The 18,897-nt window shown below is 38.8% G+C and overlaps 1 protein-coding gene across 2 annotated transcripts in view; it reads left to right on the forward strand.

Annotated features, from left to right (window-relative positions):
• Positions 1 to 18,264, forward strand: part of APPBP2 (amyloid beta precursor protein binding protein 2) — a 43,328-nt gene extending 25,064 nt beyond the window's left edge. Inside the window, exons 5-14 of one of the 2 annotated variants that reach the window (XM_030537080.1) lie at positions 446 to 614; positions 2,373 to 2,462; positions 3,858 to 3,925; positions 4,002 to 4,107; positions 5,041 to 5,165; positions 5,421 to 5,506; positions 10,363 to 10,553; positions 11,027 to 11,192; positions 12,054 to 12,226; positions 16,036 to 18,264. In XM_030537080.1, the coding sequence (XP_030392940.1) occupies positions 446 to 614; positions 2,373 to 2,462; positions 3,858 to 3,925; positions 4,002 to 4,107; positions 5,041 to 5,165; positions 5,421 to 5,506; positions 10,363 to 10,553; positions 11,027 to 11,192; positions 12,054 to 12,226; positions 16,036 to 16,254 (1,393 nt within the window). In that variant the 3' untranslated portion in view covers positions 16,255 to 18,264. Of the gene's footprint in view, positions 1 to 445; positions 615 to 2,372; positions 2,463 to 3,857; positions 3,926 to 4,001; positions 4,108 to 5,040; positions 5,166 to 5,420; positions 5,507 to 10,362; positions 10,554 to 11,026; positions 11,193 to 12,053; positions 12,619 to 16,035 lie in introns of those variants that run through there. The other variant, XM_030537081.1, reaches the window with a different exon arrangement.
• The last annotated feature ends 633 nt before the right edge of the window (positions 18,265 to 18,897 follow it).

Consider the following 18,897-nt stretch of genomic DNA (forward strand, 5'->3'; position numbering starts at 1 on the left):
GGAGAGGTTTCGGATGTGGAGAGGCAAAGAAAATTAGCAAATAGTTTTTACTTCACCATAGAACTGTGATGTTGGAGATAGTTGTATCAGTGTAGGGCCGAATGGATTTTATTAAGGTTACCAAAGGAAAAAAAAAGCCCAGTTGTTTGAATGTTTTAAAAATGTCTGAACTGTTTGTTATATCTAAGACATACAAAACAATTTTTACTGTTTGTAAGAGTCAACAGAAAACATGGCGTTGCAGAACACCGCTATCTGATATTTCTTCGGCAGCACTGGATTCAAAGCAAGCATAATTTTGTGAGGTGACAATAGCCCAACCCTGGTATAATTTAGGCTATCAGATTACAGATCTTTGATACTGCTGTACATTGAAGTCAATTATGGAAAGCTATTTAGAAATAGTATAAACTGTTCCAAGACTATTTTAATATATTTTCCTCAGATTGCTGCATGTACGAAATGGCAACTGCAAATACCACTTGGGAGAAGAAACGTTCAAACAAGCTCAGTCTTATATGGACAAACTTGCAAAACATGGTCAAAAGGCAAACAAAGCAGCACTTTATGGGGAGTTGTGTGCACTGCTCTTTGCAAAGAGCCACTATGATGAGGTGAGTGGTGTTTTTTTCTTCAGAGGACTTCTCATTAACCCTGTTATGATTCCCTGCCACTGACTCTGTGAGTAGTCTGGGCTGGTTTTCTGACAAAGACTTCTGAACGCACAAGGGTGTGGGGGGGGGGCAGTGTGAGAGAGAGAGATTAACAGAAAAATATTTTGTTTAGTGAGGGTTTTTTGTATTTCCTTCACTATTTGGATAGACTGTGTTAGAACAGTAATTGGTATGGTAGTAGGCACTGATACATACTAGATTCTCTGATCGTATACTTCATTTTTATCAATTAACATAAACCACAAGGGGACCAATGTTACTTTAATTGGTAAGGTAAAACTCCCATTGTTTTATCAAAGCCTTGCCTGAACTACAGATGGGCTGCAGAACCCAGAAGTACTGGTAACATGCAGAAAACTGTCATGCTGTTTTATACAATTTAAAAAGTGTTTGGTTGCTCCAAATAATTAAAATGACTTGGTTTTAAGAAATACATAAACATAATGAAGAAACTCCCAAAATATATATTTATATTTGAGGACATTTTAAATTGTTTTTTTCCTCTTCCTCATGCTCTTAAAAGCTATTCTAGTATTTGTGTGTATCTGGTATCCTATAGCCAAATGCATATTTGCCTGTAATTTCTTGTGCTACATATTTCACAATAATTACACTGATAACTACAGTAGAAACTCAGTTATGAACACCAGAGTTATGAACTGACCAGTCAACCACACACCTCATTTGGAACCAGAAGTATGCAGTGGGGCAGCAGCAGAGACAAAAAAGCCAATACAGTACAGTACTGTTAAATGTAAACTATTTAAAAAAATAAAGGAAAAGCAGCATTTTTCTTCTGCATAGTAAAGTTTTAAAGCTGTATTAAGTCAGTGTTCAGTTGTGAACTTTTGAAAAAATAACCATAATGTTTTGTTCAGAGTTACGAACATGTTAGAGTTACTAACAACGTCCAATCCCAAGGTGTTCATAACTCTGTGGTTCTACTGTATATTGCAAAAAATTGCTGTGAGTTTATGGATGAGAATAGCAGAGCAAGCTGAGTATTTTTTGTGAATCTGATTTCAGAAAAACTGTATTAAACTATGCTTGCTTTCAGTTCCCAAATATTTTAAACCTGACCAGAAAGTCCTAATATTATGTGCATTGGTAAACATAATGTAACAATAAAAAATTACCATTTTCCTCTTGCCTGAATAAGATAATGCTTTGTAATGTTACTGCAGAATAACATCTGGAAAGTTAGAAATTAAATTAGGTTTGCCTAAGATTTTTCAAATTCAAATGTTAGAAAACACTTGAAAAAATTAATCTCTGACTTATCCAAGTATAATTAAGTAAACGTTTGTAGTTGGGCTTTCTAAGTAGAACCAAACATGTATATGTTTGCTCCTTTTCCTGCCAAAAGAATGTCTGTTTAGAGAACAGTACAGGGCCATGATACAGTGTACAGGACTACAGTCTCCAAGGGGTTCTGAGTCCTGTTCCTGACTCTGTAGCTGACTCTTTATATGAATTCAAGGAAGTCATTTAATCCCTCTCTTTTTTTTCCTGGCTGTAAAACGAGAAATATTCCGGAATTCAGGCTTAAGTAATAGCTTTAAAGCAATTTAATTCCTAAATCAAAAGGTGCTATAAAAAGTCAGTCTTTTTTATTATGAGGGTCAAGTTTATATTTCCTTCATGTTTCAGCATAGTTGAGTTCAAAGTTTATTATGTTGATATCTTTTTATTCCGCAGGCTTACAAGTGGTGTATAGAAGCTATGAAGGAGATCAAAGTTGGCTTGCCAGTAAAAGTAGTGGTGGATGTCTTAAGGCAAGCTTCAAAGGTGAATTTAACATTCAGATTAGTAGCATAGTTACAAATGAGATCTATCAAGGCAAGCTTATATTAAATTAACATATTTTAAAGTATATAGAACACTTGCATAACCTGTTCCAGTTCAATGGCATGTTATCTTGTTTGCCCAATGACTTTGCCAACCTCTGTTTAGTGCCTAAAACCAACTACTTGAATTTTGGATGAGCGAAGACTTGGCACATCATTTAAAATTATACACTTTAACCATCCTGCTGTGAAAAACTGAGTTATAGCTGATTTAAGGAACAATATTATCTACAGGCAGGTCTGTGTATACGTTTACTGTGTGGCCTGTTGGTGTGTAATTATATAATCCTGAGGTGCATTAAAAGTTACCTAGTCAGCAGTGCACATCATCAAGGGCCACATGGATACTTAGTGCACACCACAGTCAAGCGCTTAGATCTGCACCGCAGCATGCCATGCAGTGAGTGGGCAATGTAGAGAGTTAGCTTGCTCCCCTATCTTATCATGAGTAGGTGAAATGCAACAGTTTTTTCTGTTTCAAGTGCTGATTCCCGAGGGTATTCACTGTGTGCATTGTGTGTCTTGGACCAGAAGTTCTTCAGTAGCAGTGTCCATTGTTCTGCACCTGCACGCGATGCCTTCTTGTGCTACAGATTGCGGGCATATGTGTCGACACAGACTGCCTGGCCACTCAGTTGCTGTTCTGCCACTCAGAAGTTGGGGGCACAGGATCCTCCTGTGTCCATTTTCTCTTATTCCTCTTTTTGTTTACCTGTAAATAATTGCAAATAGCATCTGGGGAGATGTTCTTGGATTAACTTCAAAATTCTTTAGTAATCATGGTTACGGCTGTAACTTAGTCACGGAAGTCATGGAATCCGTGACTTCAGCCTGAGGTGGTCGAGAGCTGCAGGGTCCTCTGCCGCCTGCTGGGGCAGGAAGCTGTGGGGTACTTCCACCACCTCTGGCGGCCCCCAAAACTCCCCACCACTGGCAGCGGTGGGGGAACCCTCCAGCTCCCAGCTGCCAGGGGTGGCGGGCAGCTCCAGGCTGCTGTAGAGGAACCCCTGAGCTCCTAGCCTCTTGCGGGCAGCCCCTAGTCTTTGCAGCTGCCCCACTTGAAGTAGTGTGGGGATCCGCAGATGCCCATTTTGTCAGGGATATTTTTAATAAAAGTTAGGGGCAGGTCACGGCTTCCGTGAATTTTTCTTTTTTTTCCCATGACCTGTCCATGACTTTTACTCAAAATATCCGTGACAAAACCTTAGCCTTAATCATGGTGAATATTTTGAAACTGAAGGTACTAGTAGGTGAATAAGTTAATATCTAGAACAGACATGCTTTGAAAATACAGTCTCATGTAAACTTTATTTCCCGTTGTTGTTTTATTTTTTAGGCTTGTGTTGTAAAACGTGAATTTAAGAAAGCTGAACAGTTAATAAAACATGCAGTATATCTAGCGCGGTAAGTAACACTACTGAAAATACCATCTCCAACTATCCTCCATTACTGCCACTTGTTAACATTTTTGTCTTTCCAGGGAGCATTTTGGAGCCAAACACCCAAAATATTCAGACACTCTATTAGACTATGGATTTTACTTGCTCAACGTAGATAATATATGCCAGTCTGTTGCAATCTATCAGGTAAGTTGCAGTGTCCTGTGTCTTTGTTTCCTTTTTAATGTTGATAGTAATTCAAGTATTTCCATTTGAGCTCATGTAACAGCTGTCTGGGCTAACTGAGAATCTAGGTTTTTTTGGTTTTTTTTTTAAATACTTCAGAAATATTTGGTATAGTACTATAGTTTTTGGGTTTTTTTTTTAATTCTGAAGTGTTTGCTTTTTGCAGTAGGACTATGTATACAGATGCATGCACTCTTTTTTTTTTTCTGGCTTGCTAATATTTTGAACTAGAAGTCACTAGTCAAATAGGTATGATCATATTTAAATATAGCATTTTTTGGTATTGGTCACTTATTTGCTTCTCAAGTAAATCAAGTAACAAACTTTCTTAGCTCATGTCTATATTAAAAGGTAAATTAGCGTACATTTGCACACATTTTGGTTTGAGTGATTTATTTCAGTTTAGCATAATCTGGTGGAAAAACTAAACCCAATAATTTAAAACAAGCTAGCAAAGTGTTCTTGAAGTAGAGTATGTTGAAGTTTTTCTGTTGTAGAAATACTTGTTAATTTCTAGAAAGTCATTTATTTTTTTCCTTAAAAAATAAACAAACTGACTAATGTGGCAGGTGCATTTTACTATGTTACCCTAACAAAAGGAGAGAGAGTAAACTTGTTAGGGTGTCTGTTTGCAAAGAGCTTTATATAATTGTCCTGTCTTGGAAGCTTGAATTATACTTTCAGATAAGCATTTTGCATTTAGTTTTTCAGGTATCCTTAGTTTTAGAGACACAAATTGAATTCCCACCTGAGTTACGAATTTCTGAACCACAGTAAGAATGGCATCTCAACAGGCATTTTCTGTATAGAGCTAGTATTTCTTTAGATTTAGAAACATGATAGTAATTCAAGAAATGTTCAGAATATAAGGGGCTTTTCTTATGACTCTTTCAGACAGCTCTTGATATCCGACAGTCAGTGTTTGGAGGTAAAAACATCCATGTAGCTACAGCTCATGAAGACTTGGCTTATTCTTCTTATGTTCACCAGTATAGTTCTGGAAAATTTGACAATGCACTGTGAGTACTGTGGTTGTTTTAAGCAGTGAGAAAATGTTGGTCCCTAATTTAGTGCAGTAAATGGGAAGAAATGTACTTCATAAATAGTTTGCAAATGGGCTTCTTGAAACCAATTAAATAGCTCTAATGCTTATAACGTATAAATTGGGTCTACGTACTTTATAGATCCCTTTTTATTTGGTGATGATTTGACCAATAAACTTTAGAGAATAAGAAAATTTAATTTAAAAATGTATGTATTTGAACTTGTTTCAGATTCCATGCAGAACGTGCTATTGGCATTATCACTCACATTCTTCCTGAAGATCACCTTCTCTTGGCCTCTTCCAAGAGAGTTAAAGGTAGCCCATTTAGTTACAGTACTGGAGCATTGTTAATTTAATGCCTTATAGGTGGACGTCGGGTATTGAGTTGCATTTTATTTCTGTTGTCCTATAGAGGTAGTGTAACACTGATATTCCTCCCCCCCCTCTGCACCCACTACTAAGTAACAGTTCTATTAATTGGTCTGGCAATAAAAACTGTATCTTAAAGAGCCTTTCCTAGAAAGTAAAGATGCAGGTAATTTTTCTTGTATTTTCACCATTGTTTTATACACTCATAGCTTCCCTAGAATTCTACATCAATTCAATGCCAAATTCTATGTGGATTTAAAGGGTGGGTTAGCCAGGTTGTATAGAGGTTTGATATGTCTCTCTGTCTGGCCTGACAGTGTTGTGGAGGCCTTGTCCTCCCCCTCCTTAGCAGTGTTTCATCTTTCTTTTTAGAAACAAGTATTTAGTTTTAGGGCAGTGGTTCTCAACGTGTGGTATGCATACCACTGATGGTGTACTAAGTACTTCAATTGGTCTCTGGAGCAGATTTTTGTCACATGGTGACTGTCAGTCTTCAAGCAGTGATGGTTCTTACTAGATGCAGCCCGGTTCAAAGCTCTCATTTGATGTCTGAAGGCTTCTTTTGACTAACTCAAGCAAAAAAGAAAGTACTTCTCTGCATTTTGCACAGCTGTTTCATTATTTTCCCAGATAGTTTTTGTTGTAAATGCAACTGTGATCAAATTTGCAGATGGCAGCAAATATATAGGAAGACCAGAACCAAACTGTGAAGCAATCTGGAAAAATTTAGAGCAGTGGCAACTTCAAATGATGAGAAAAGATTCTGTACTAATAAATGTTACATCTTACAGTCAGAGAGACCAAATAAACTTCATCAGTAATATGGAAGATGTAACCTACTGTTGTGACAATAGCATTAAAATTAATTAATACTTCTCCTTCATACTGTCATCTTATTAGTCAGTGTAACCAACCCCTGTAGTTGCTGAAGGGAAGGCATGAGAGGTTAGAATGGAGGTATCCACAGGAGGTTCTCTGTCTTAGGAAGTGAAGCACAGTCTGGGAGGTAGGGATGTAAGAGTGAAAATCGAAAAGATGAATGTCAGGAGTCCAAGAGGAGCTTAGAATATATGCACAATGTGAGAGGCTGTTGGTGTTTTTCCTAGCAAATATATGAAATTTGAACCTGAAAATATACTGTCTTATTGGATGGGGTACTTCTCTCTCATATGTGCTTTCTTTTTAAACCAAAAAAAACCGGTCTTCAGTTCCTGGATGGGAAGCACTGCAGATAAATCCCTTACAATCCTAGGGATAGGGGAGAAAATGCCTCTTGCTTTTGTCTAGTATCCCTTTCTGTCTGACCTGGTAATGGCACTGATGGGCTTAGTACAGGGGCGGGCAAACTTTTTGGCCCAAGGGCCACATCGGGTTTCCAAAATTGTATGGAGGGCCAGTTAGCGGAGGCTGTGCCTTCCCAAACAGCCAGGCATGGCCCGACCCCCCTCCTGCTTCTTGCCCTGTGACAGCTGCTCCGGGACTCCTGCCCCATCCAACCTTCCCATTCCCTGCCCCTGACATCCCCCGGAATCCCCACCCCTGACTGCCCCCTGGCACCCCATCCAACCCGCCCCATTCCTGACTGCCCTCTCGGGAACCCTGTCCCCTGACTGACCCCTGCCCCCGGCTGCCCCCCAACACTCCATCCAAACTGCCCTCCTTCCTGACTGCACCCCAGGGCCCCTTCCCAATCCAACCCCTCCTCCTCCTTCCTGACAGCCCCCGGAACCCCTACCCCTGATTGCCCCCAGCCGCCCCATCCAACCCCTCCTCCTCCTTCCTGACAGCCCCCGGAACCCCTACCCCTGACTGCCGGAACTGCTGGAAACAAGAGTCTGTGTATACAGTATTCCTTATAATGCCTAAACTACATTTTTCTTCCCACACAGCTTGCTTTGAAGTATTAGTTTTGACAGGGAAGGCTAAAACCTATTTCAGATGCTGTCTATATAAAAATCACTTAGAAAAGTTAGATACCTGCAAGTCACCAGGGCCTGATGAAATGCATCCTAGAATACTCAAGGAGTTAATAGAAGAGGTATCTGAGCCTCTAGCTATTATCTTTTGGAAATCATGGGAGATGGGGGAGATTCCAGAAGACTGGAAGGGGGCAAATATAGTGCCCATCTATAAAAAGGGAAATAAAAACAACCCAGGAAACTACAGACCAGTTAGTTTAACTTCTGTGCCAGGGAAGATAATGGAGCAGGTAATCAAAGAAATCATCTGCAAACACTTGGAAGGTGGTAAGGTGATAGGGAATAGCCAGCATGGATTTGTAAAGAACAAATCGTGTCAAACTAATCTGATAGCGTTCTTTGATAGGATAACGAGCCTTGTGGATAAGGGAGAAGCGGTGGATGTGATATACCTAGACTTTAGTAAGGCATTTGATACAGTCTCGCATGATATTCTTATAGATAAACTAGGAAAGTACAATTTAGATGGGGCTACTATAAGGTGGGTGCATAACTGGCTGGATAACCGTACTCAGAGAGTAGTTGTTAATGGCTCCCAATCCTGCTGGAAAGGTATAACAAGTGGGGTTCCACAGGGGTCTATTATGGGACCGGTTCTGTTCAATATCTTCATCAACGATTTAGATGTTGGCATAGAAAGTACGCTTATTAAGTTTGCGGACGATACCAAACTGGGAGGGATTGCAACTGCTTTGGAGGACAGAGTCAAAATTCAAAATGATCTGGACAAATTGGAGAAATGGTCTGAGATAAACAGGATGAAGTTCAATAAAGATAAATGCAAAGTGCTCCACCTAGGAAGGAACAATCAGTTTCACACATACAGAATGGGAAGAGACTGTCTAGGAAGGAGTATGGCAGAAAGAGATCTAGGGGTCATAGTAGACCACAAGCTTAATATGAGTCAACAGTGTGATACTGTTGCAAAAAAAGCAAACGTGATTCTGGAATGCATTAACAGGTGTGTTGTAAACAAGACACAAGAAGTCATTCTTCCGCTTTACTCTGCGCTGGTTAGGCCTCAGCTGGAGTATTGTGTCCAGTTCTGGGCACCGCATTTCAAGAAAGATGTGGAGAAATTGGAGAGGGTCCAGAGAAGAGCAACAAGAATGATTAAAGGTCTTGAGAACATGACCTATGAAGGAAGGCTGAAGGAATTGGGTTTGTTTAGTTTGGAAAAGAGAAGACTGCGAGGGGACCTGATAGCAGTTTTCAGGTATCTAAAAGGGTGTCATCAGGAGGAGGGAGAAAACTTGTTCACCTTAGCCTCCAATGACAGAACAAGAAGCAATGGGCTTAAACTGCAGCAAGGGAGATTTAGGTTGGACATTAGGAAAAAGTTCCTAACTGTCAGGGTAGTTAAACACTGGAATAAATTGCCTAGGGAGGTTGTGGAATCTCCATCTCTGGAGATATTTAAGAGTAGGTTAGATAAATGTCTATTAGGGATGGTCTAGACAGTATTTGGTCCTGCCATGAGGGCAGGGGACTGGACTCGATGACCTCTCGAGGTCCCTTCCAGTCCTAGAGTCTATGAGTCTGAGCCCCCAGCCGCCCCATCCAACCCCACCTCTCATTCCTGACAGCTCCCCAGGGACCCTGCCCCATCTAACCGCCCCTTCTCCCTGTCCCCTGACTGCCCTACGCCACCCCCTCCAACCCCCCCCTCATGCTTGACTGCCCCCTGGGGATCCCTGTCCCCTTTCAACCCCTCTGTTCCCCACCCTTTGACCACTCTAATCTCTGTCCACACCCCCTATCACCACCGCAAATTCCCCTTCCCTCTGTCTAAGCCCCTCTGCTCCCTGCCACCTTACCGCACTGCCTGGAGCACCGGTGGCTGGCAGCATTGCAGCCGCATCGCCTAGCTGGAGCCAGCCACGCTACCATGCAGCTCATAGCACTGGGGCAGGCTGAGGCTTTGTAGTTGCACTGCCCCAGGAGCTCACATCACCGTCGCCCAGAGCTTTGCTCGGCAGCGGAGCGAGCTGAAGCTACGGGGGAGGAGGAACAGCAGGGGAGGGGCAGGAGCTCAGGGGCCGGGCAGGAGGGTCCTGCAGGCCGGATGTGGCCTGTGGGCGGTAGGTTGCCCACCTCTGGCTTAGTAGAAAGCTGTGCCTGAGGCTTGAGGGACAGGTTAGCCTGACCTACAGCCTTTGAAGGGATCGAGAACATTATCTGAAAGTTGCATTGCACATCTCTAGGTAATAAAAGAAACCAACTAGTTCTATAGTGGTATAAGTTCTAGTAATACTTTCCTGTAGCTATTGCCTTCCTCTCTCCATTCCAGTTCTTCTGTCCTTTCTGACACGTACAAATATTCATTACTGCGTGTGAACTGGCTTAATGATATGGGCCAAAACTCTATGAAGTCTTAATTTGCTGGGGCTTCCATAACTGAAGAACTGCTGGAAACAAGAGTCTGTGTATACAGTATTCCTTATAATGCCTAAACTACTTTTTTCTTCCCACACAGCTTGCTTTGAAGTATTAGTTTTGACAGGGAAGGCTAAAACCTATTTCAGATGCTGTCTATAGCACAAAGATATATTTGTAAAGTATGACTAAGCCCTTGTAAAAATTACTGAAAATATAAATCCTCAGATGAGTTTCATGTGGACTTGAAAAGCTAACAGATACAAAATCCAACCTATATCTTAATAGGAAACAATTAACAGGGAACACAAAGTCTGACTGAAAGTCTCTTCAGTTGTATGTGGTGGTGGTTTGTGAATATAACCTTATGGGATTTGTCTTTCTATTGCTGATATCTCTGTATATCTAGAACACATTAGCATGATTTTTTTTCTCTTCCGTATTCAGCACTTATCCTGGAGGAGATTGCTATTGACTGTCACAATAAGGAAACTGAGCAGAGGTTACTTCAAGAAGCTCACGATTTGCACCTATCTTCACTCCAGTTAGCTAAAAAAGCCTTTGGGGAATTCAATGTACAGACAGCAAAACACTATGGCAATCTGGGCAGACTTTATCAGTCAATGAGAAAATTTAAGGTAAGACCAGATGGCTGTTAAATTTCCCAATTAAAAATCAAAGTAGCTATTGCAGAAGTAGCTCTAAAGGTAGCACAACTTAGCAATTCCATCGTAATAGATGAGTATTACCATTTTTTAATGCTCTTCTGGTTGTTTAAACCTGACTGTACCCATGGGTGCTCTCTTCTGAGATGGAAAAAATTTCCTAATACTTAGCACTTCACCACTCCAAAGGATTGTACAGATATTAACAAAAACTACTTTCTTACACAGCAAGGCAGTGTCAGAGCCTAGAGATCCTGATTACCAGTCCTTTGCAGACTCCACTGCATTTCAAGCCTTTTGTAGAATCAGTGTTATGGCATCCTCTAGATTAGCTGTCAATTACACCACTTCTTTTTATGTGTGATGTATTGGAATCTTTGTCTTTTGTTTTTGTGGGAGGGTGTAATGTCTGTCCTGGCTTATTTATGTGGTTTTGGATCTTTCAGGAAGCAGAAGAAATGCACATCAAAGCAATTCAGATTAAGGAGCAGCTTCTTGGTCAAGAAGATTATGAAGTCGCCCTATCAGTGGGACACCTAGCTTCTCTCTATAACTATGACATGAATCAATATGAAAATGCAGAAAAGCTTTATCTGAGATCAATAGCAATCGGTGTGTAATTTTTAGAACAAATTACTGTACTGAACAGTGATGATAGAGTTAAAACAATGGTCTTTGTTAATAAAAGTATAAATGAATAAAGGAAGGTTGATGCCATACATTTGTTTAATGTATATGTGGATTCAATCCAACTATGATGCTTACCCTTGAACTGCAAAAATTATATGTTAGTGTTCCATGAGAACCCAGTCGCCAGTAGCTACAAAACAGTAACTTTTAGTTTCTAAACTAATGAACTCTTGAAACATTTAGGAAAGTGCCTGTTTTAGAAAGTCCAATTAATTATTTTGGAGTTTAACTTTTTGGACCGTTACCAGAGGTTCATTTTAATCATGATTTGAAGCATGAATTGTAGCCAGAGCTTCAAAGAAATGGAAAACTGATCTGTCCAGCAGCCCTTTTATGATGCAACTTGCATCCCCCTTCCTGGATCATCTGCCACTTGCAGTGAATTTTGCCCAAGGAAACATTCAGTTAATAATGTCAGATTTACCACAGTCTTCTAAGGTAGTTCAGTTAGTGCTCATAATTCATTGGGGTGAGGCAAGGTGAATAAATGGCATGAGACACCCCTCTGTAGATTCCCTCTTTTCATGTTGGGTTATGATCACAGTTGAAATGTGATTGAAATTTAGTAGGGTATTAAAGTACAGGGGCTGAAGTGCATTGGGGTGTAGTCACAGGGAAACTTACACATGGCACTCCTTTTATTAAGTACTACATTTGACTCCTAACAAAAAGATGATGAATATGCAGTTCATATTATCAAAAGCAAAATGACCTGAGAGATGAAGAATTAAATGTGGTTAAATTTCGTGTTCTTCAATTTTATTTTCTTTTGGATTTCTTTAGGAAAGAAGCTTTTTGGCGAAGGTTACAGTGGACTAGAATATGATTACAGAGGTCTCATTAAACTGTACAATTCCATTGGCAATTATGAGAAAGTATTTGAATATCACAATATTTTGGCCAGTTGGAACCGGTTGCGGGATCGGCAGTTCTCAGTTACAGATGCTCTGGAGGATGTAAGCACCAGCCCTCAATCCACTGAAGAAGTAGTTCAGTCTTTTCTGATGTCTCAGAATATTGATGGACAGAATAGCTAGAGAACTTGGTCAATTAATTAACCAATTAAGTTTTTTCCCCCAGATTACAAGGGAAAGTCATACTGTGAAATCTAAACCATGTAGTTTTCTGGGGGCTGGAATTTGCATTGAAACACTGGTCTAGTCCATTGAAGAGTGCCCATACAGATGAATAATGAGTTAAGTTCTTATCAGCATGTGTATGGCATGTTTAGTTTGGCTTATTGAATTTGAATACCAAACACCAGGATCCCCTTCCCCCTTCTCTTGCAAAAGAAGCTACTTTGCAGGAAATCTGCAAATAAACTTAAATAAAACTGTTTAAGAGTTAAGAGTTGCATTCTTATTATGAAAGGAAGGTTTCAGCAAGAAAATTCTTCCAACAAGTAGAAATAATAAATACTCTATTGTAAGAAATGAAGAAGGTGTTTATACTTTATGCATTGTAGCAGAGCTAATGATAAATATTAACAAAAGAGGAAATGCCCTAGCTTTGTTTGCTGCCTTATGAAGAAAAGTGGCAAAGAACCACTCCAGAAAGAAATATATGTGTTGTAAACCACGCTAGTTTGTTATGGAAGTAACTGCCATGTGTTGTTTTTAATCATCTGAATTGGACCAGCGTTCATCTGTAAGTGATAGAAGATCCAGTAGACCAGCAATCCAAATTTCCTTTGGTACAGTACAAGAGCTATAATAATTTTCCATAAAAGGACCAGGAGAATCAAGAGTGGACCAGCCTGTCTAGAAGAGAGTCTTTGGACCAGTGGCTTTAATTTAATATTTCTGCCCCTGCATTCACTTTTACAGTAGAAATATTTCATTTAGTTGTACCATCAGTGATAATATAAAAATATATTCATGTGATAGATACAAAACTAGGAACTGAACATTCTTTAGCAGTTGCAATGGCATGTTTTCAACTAGTAAGCTTATACAGATGTTAAAATGTCAATGCCATAAGCAAAAACTAGAAAATGCTTAACTATTTGCTGCAGCCATTCTTTTCCTTTTTAAATGGGCTTACTCTAAGCATTGAGGCAGTAACTTGTTTATACCGACTAATAGTTTTGTATTACAATCCAGTTCAATTTTATGTTTCTGAAGATCACAACTTACTGTACAGTTTGCAGGGGTCAGTGGAAAATGCCAAAAAAGCACAACAGGTCATTTTTTGTGATGCTTCATTTCTACATTAAACAATAGTACAACCAGAAACTGATTCCTCTATATTAATTTAAAAATCATTAGTCAGATGTAAAGATCCCTTAACAATGCCTATCTCACTGGCTTGTCTTAGTTTTTGTTTTGCGTTGTTTTGTTTTGTTTAATTGAACCAAGTTTGTTTTAATGTTGAGGTAATATTCAAAATTTGAAAAATCTACGTAGCGTAGCATAGCAAACTAGAAATAAGTCATTGCTTTTACCTCAATTCTTATTATAGTGGCACAAACAGTGCCTCTATAGTTAAGGGTCTGTCAGTTTTCCCCCCTATTTTCAGGGGTTTATAATTTGGCTGTGAAAATTCAGTCCAGGTTGAAGCATGGCAAACAAGGTTCCTACAGTACTTGGAGTGAATTTTTTTTATTTGTTACGAAGTTTTTTTTTGTCTTCAGAAGATAAGAGTGCAGAATACAAAAAAATAGAAGGTAGTGATTTCAGACACTACTTTGAACTTCTATCATTTTAATAATGGCTTTGGTTTTAAACTGAAAAGTTGCAGGCCAATAGTTTTGTAAACTAGTGCCTTCAAGTATTTTTTGAGGGGGAGTAACACGAAGTTTAAAAATCAGTTACTTAATTTGGAAATGTGGCTTTAGTGCTAGTGTAGTTGTGATTCTTTCTTTCATTCAAAATAAGGGATGGCATATGCACACCAGTAGAATAACTAGTAGCATTAAGACTTCAACAGCTTTTAATGATTTATTGCAGTCTCTCAAAAGCCAGCTTTTCATAATTTTACATGTAATCTTAAACTGTATTAGATTACAGTAATTTTTGTTCAAATAAAAATTAGACTTTTTTAAATGTCCCCAGACACATTTGTGAGATACATTGCAACTAAATAAATATTTAAATCCCTAAATATTTGTTTATACTTTAGAAATAATTATAGACTATCAGGTAAATAATATGCATTAAATTGATACACTGTTGTGAGAGCTTGTTCTCATATTTTTAAACTTTTTAAATAGTCACTTTAACACTATTTAAAATAATATCCTTTCTTTTATTTTAAACCTCAAAAAATCAGGGAAAAAAAGCTTAAAATTCTGTCCAAAACAAAACTAGTAATCTATGTATTGCAGAAGTACCTAGAAGCCTCAAACTAGTAAGTAATCTTACATTCTCTGCAGATTCCATATGCTCTGGATACCTAATTTTGGGTCTCTGCTTCTAGTTTGTAACTAAAGAGGGAACTCCCAAGTTCTCAAGGTTTTGTTTTTTATCCTGAGATACTGATAGATGTCCTGTGCACTCATCTTTGCCACTTTCTCAGACTCCTTTATTGTTCTATCATCAGTTCTTTTCTAACCTGTCAACAACAGTTTCCAACAAATGCCACAGTTCCAGTATCATTCCTGCTCCTCTCCTGACTAACTTAATTTTGCTTCAGGGACTCTTGTCTTCCCTTGTTGCATCAAGCCTAAAATTTAGATTATAGACTCTTAGGGAGCATGGATAGTGTCTTATTAGTGTTGTAAAGTATCCACCTTCTCTTTTTCCCTGAGGGGGTTGGCAACTGGGAAGTTGGGAGGGCACAACGCAGTTCTGTAAAGTAATGTCATCTTTTCCCCGATCACCTAACAAAACATTTCAATTCTTTTGACCAAGAACTTTTTTTTGCTTTCCAGCACACGCTGGCTATATTTCAGCCAGTGCAACAGATGCATTATGTGATCACTCAGATGGAGATGCATGTGCTGTTGAAGCAATTCCTATATTCCGTAATGCTCGTGGGGTTTTATCTAGGGTGAACTTGAAACCCTAAAAGTTACCCAGAATTTTTTTCTTCTTCCAGCAGGCTACGTGGCCTAGAGAAACATGACTTTAAGCCCATGAGTACTCCCAATTTAATAAAACTACTTGCCTGTTTTGGTACATTGCTGAATTGGGCCCCAATGGACTATCTGATTGCATCTCACAGCTATGACCTAGGAGGTCTGAATGTCAAAGCATATTACTTGCAGAGTAGAACAGCTGTGGCTGGCAACCGCAGACTTCTTAGTACAGGAGGCTTACAAAACAAGCACGCAGCCTGCTCTAAGCGCTGTACCTTGGCATCTTGACTTAGGCTGCCTTGTTGCAGAACTTATTCCGCAGCTAGTGTTCCTCAAACTTTCCTGACGCCTGTAGTTTTCTGTTCAGGATCTCTTTTGAGTTGCCCCTTCACGTTACTACAGAAGTCTTAACCTCTTGTGTAGTTTGTTGGACTGTTGTGTTTTGACACACAAAACTTGATGGTGGGTAGACTCATTGCCTGACTTTCTTTTACCACTGCTGCCTGTTGCAGCATGTTGTTGACACTTGGTTTAAAAAGTAGAGCGGTTTTTGGGCCTCTAGGCTCCTATAAATGGGAATCTAGTGTGTGAGATATGGTCAAAGAAAATGATTTGTCCTATAATTCTTCATCCGAAAAAGATACCACATCTGTAGATTGTCCTTCATTCACCTTTAAAATTAAGGAGGTCTGTTCATGCTTTTCTCTCGCCCTGTTTAGAACGGATGTAATTTTCTTGTGGCTGTAGGTGTGGCGTTGCAATACAGGAGTACTTTTGCCACTTGTACATCAAGCAGCCAACCATGAAACACTAGGCAAGGCCGATGCATTGGCAATTGGTCTGTGCAAAGTGCACTGGCAAGTTCCTCAAAGGGTCAACGATCTTGAGGAGTTACTGCGTAATTTCAGGCTTGAAGTGGAGACCCAACAGTGGGAATCCAGTGAAACACTTCTTCCAAAGAACTAAATTTACAGGTAAGTACATTTTTGTGTTTGTTTTTTAAATCATCTGCCTTGACACAAGAGTGTCCAGGACAGAATTTCAGTCTTTGCTCCGAATTTCTCAGCTTTGGGTCTAAATTTAAAGCTCTAACATCTGTTTGACTGTAGGCTTTGGTTTTGTGAATCAGTTTTATTTGTAATCTTCTATTTTGTGCAAACACTGCAATTTGTAAAGAAAGGGAAGAAAGTGATGTCAGGGTTTCCTCAGTGCTTTGCTCCTCGGTTCTTAGAATCAGAAACCATCTCCATCAACTGTAAGAATGGATGTTTTTTCCCAACCTCAGGAGGAGTATTTTTTTATGGAATGAAAGGAACAAATGCTACTTTAAGCTGGGCAGGGGGAAAAAGTCACAATAAGATGTTTAAACACATATCCCTCTGTTACTTGAAGTAAAATAGCTAGTAACTATTGCGCTCCAAAGTGTTGGTCACTTATTTTGTGATGTTACTTACAACCAACAAGTGTCTGCCTTTCTCCTTCATAGAAGTCTTTACATGCACTCACTACTTTGTTGTATAGATACCAATTGTTCAATCTCCTTTTTTTTTTTTTTTTTTTGCACACAAGTGTTTTGTTGATAAATAATTTTGAACGTTTTTTTTTTTGTTGTTGAATTCTAACTTATTAGGAAAATAACATTCTTTTCATAACTTTAAAAATTAAATTTTAAAAATGCTGTGGTCTATCATTTGCTAACGGTGCCATTGTGCTGCTGCTTATGGTACAGAAAAATGCACATTTTATTTAATTACCTTTTTATAGGCGCACATACTGGTAGAGTTACGGAAAAAAAAGGAAAATGCATCGTGCCTAAAACATGATTGAATATGTTGACAAAACCTTTACTTGATTTTAAAACTGACTGGATTTTACTTTACAGCATGGTAGCAAAGATAGTTGGATGGATATTGCTATTATCGGTCTCTAAACAAAGTTTCTAACCCTGTTGCCTGTGCAGAAACTTTATTGTTAACTTTTTTTTTTTTTTTTTTGAGAAGTGTTGCTGGCAGAGTGCTGTTTGCAAATCTGAATGTTCTGTTCATTGTGGATATTTCCATGTATGACACAAATGGCCTGTTGCACATTTCATTTCTTGGCCTTTTTGGGGATTCTTGCTGTGAGGAGGAGGAGGAGGAGGGATTTTATCCAGCGATCTGGACTATATATACGCATTTGACTTCACTGGTAATGCTTTTGTCCCCAAATCTCAGGAGTGTTTTAGGCAGTGAAATAGGTTTCCCTTCACTGATACCAAGATGCGTGTTCTAGGGTCTTGTTAACAATATTTCATTGCAGTCCTAGGTATCTATAGCATGAGTGGCCTTAGTGAATTTGTTGAAGTGCACATTTTTTTTTCAAAAGTACATTTTAAGATGAAAAATATATACTATATAAATATATAGAGAGATATCTAGAAACTTGGTTTGTGGTGCACAAGTTAAGTGTTGGATCACTAAATAATTGTCGCAGGTACCATACGTGTAACTCTTTTTCTTTTTATGTATATTCCTGTATGGGAAGCAATGTTGCCAGGTAACTAAAACTTTACCATTTATTTCTTACCTTATGATGTGAATGAACTCTACGTTTTATTGACTATTACCAGGTTCAGTACTATTTTTATATTTTATTGTACTATAGGGGATTTTAACTTAATAGCATTCTAAAAAGATGTTGCTTGAACTATTTAAAGCAAAATACTAAAATGAAGACCACCTTTTAAACCGGAATCCCCACTTACAGTGCCACAGTAATTTATATGAACGTGTCTTGATCATTACTAGACTTTGAACACCATTCTATTTGTTGTGTCAATAACCTTTCGTATCCTACTTCACATTAACTGCAGTGCCCAACGTTATTTGTAACCATCAAACCATACTGAGTATGTTTGTAACCAGCATTGTGATATTCTGTAATTGTATTGCTAAAATGAATTATTGACCTAATAAACATAGTGTTCCTGCATTCATAGTATTTGCCTTGAATTTAGTTATAATTGTGCCCTCCAAAAAGTCTGTTCTTTTCCCCTTGATCCCATAGACACCTGTAGAATTGAATAGTCACCTTGCAGATTGCATACCTTTTTAAGCAAGTTCCACTGATGGAACAAAATGCAGTACCCTTCTGTGATGCTGAAGAGTGCATTACAGCACCGTTTCAACCAACAAGTGAGCATAATGCTTAGCATTCTTTCTTGGGAGGAAAGGTGTGAATATTCTTTGGGTTCCAATACGTGCAACTCATACTTAAAGAAGAAACGGATACTGGGGGCCTGATCTCCTTTTGAGAAGTGTAACATTAACTCTGTTCATCAGTTTAAACTCTAATTGTGGTTGTGGCAGGGGAGGTTTTTTGGCTTCTCAGACTTTGCACTTCTTAACCAAACCTAACACATTTCACTATAAAATAAAGTTTGAGGGGTTTTATGTTTATTTTTTGTAAAGAAACCATTATATGGCAGCCTTATTTAAGCCTTAATTTCAGCCTTAATTACGTTTTTTGCTAGAGCTACATAATATACTTAGAGACACACACTCTCTCTCTCTCTCTCTCTCTCTCGTTTATCTGTATATCTTTGAAATGGAATAAGATTTAAAAGTTCCA

This window comes from Gopherus evgoodei, chromosome 17 (assembly GCF_007399415.2).
Source record: "Gopherus evgoodei ecotype Sinaloan lineage chromosome 17, rGopEvg1_v1.p, whole genome shotgun sequence".
NCBI classification, from domain to species: Eukaryota; Metazoa; Chordata; order Testudines; family Testudinidae; genus Gopherus; species Gopherus evgoodei.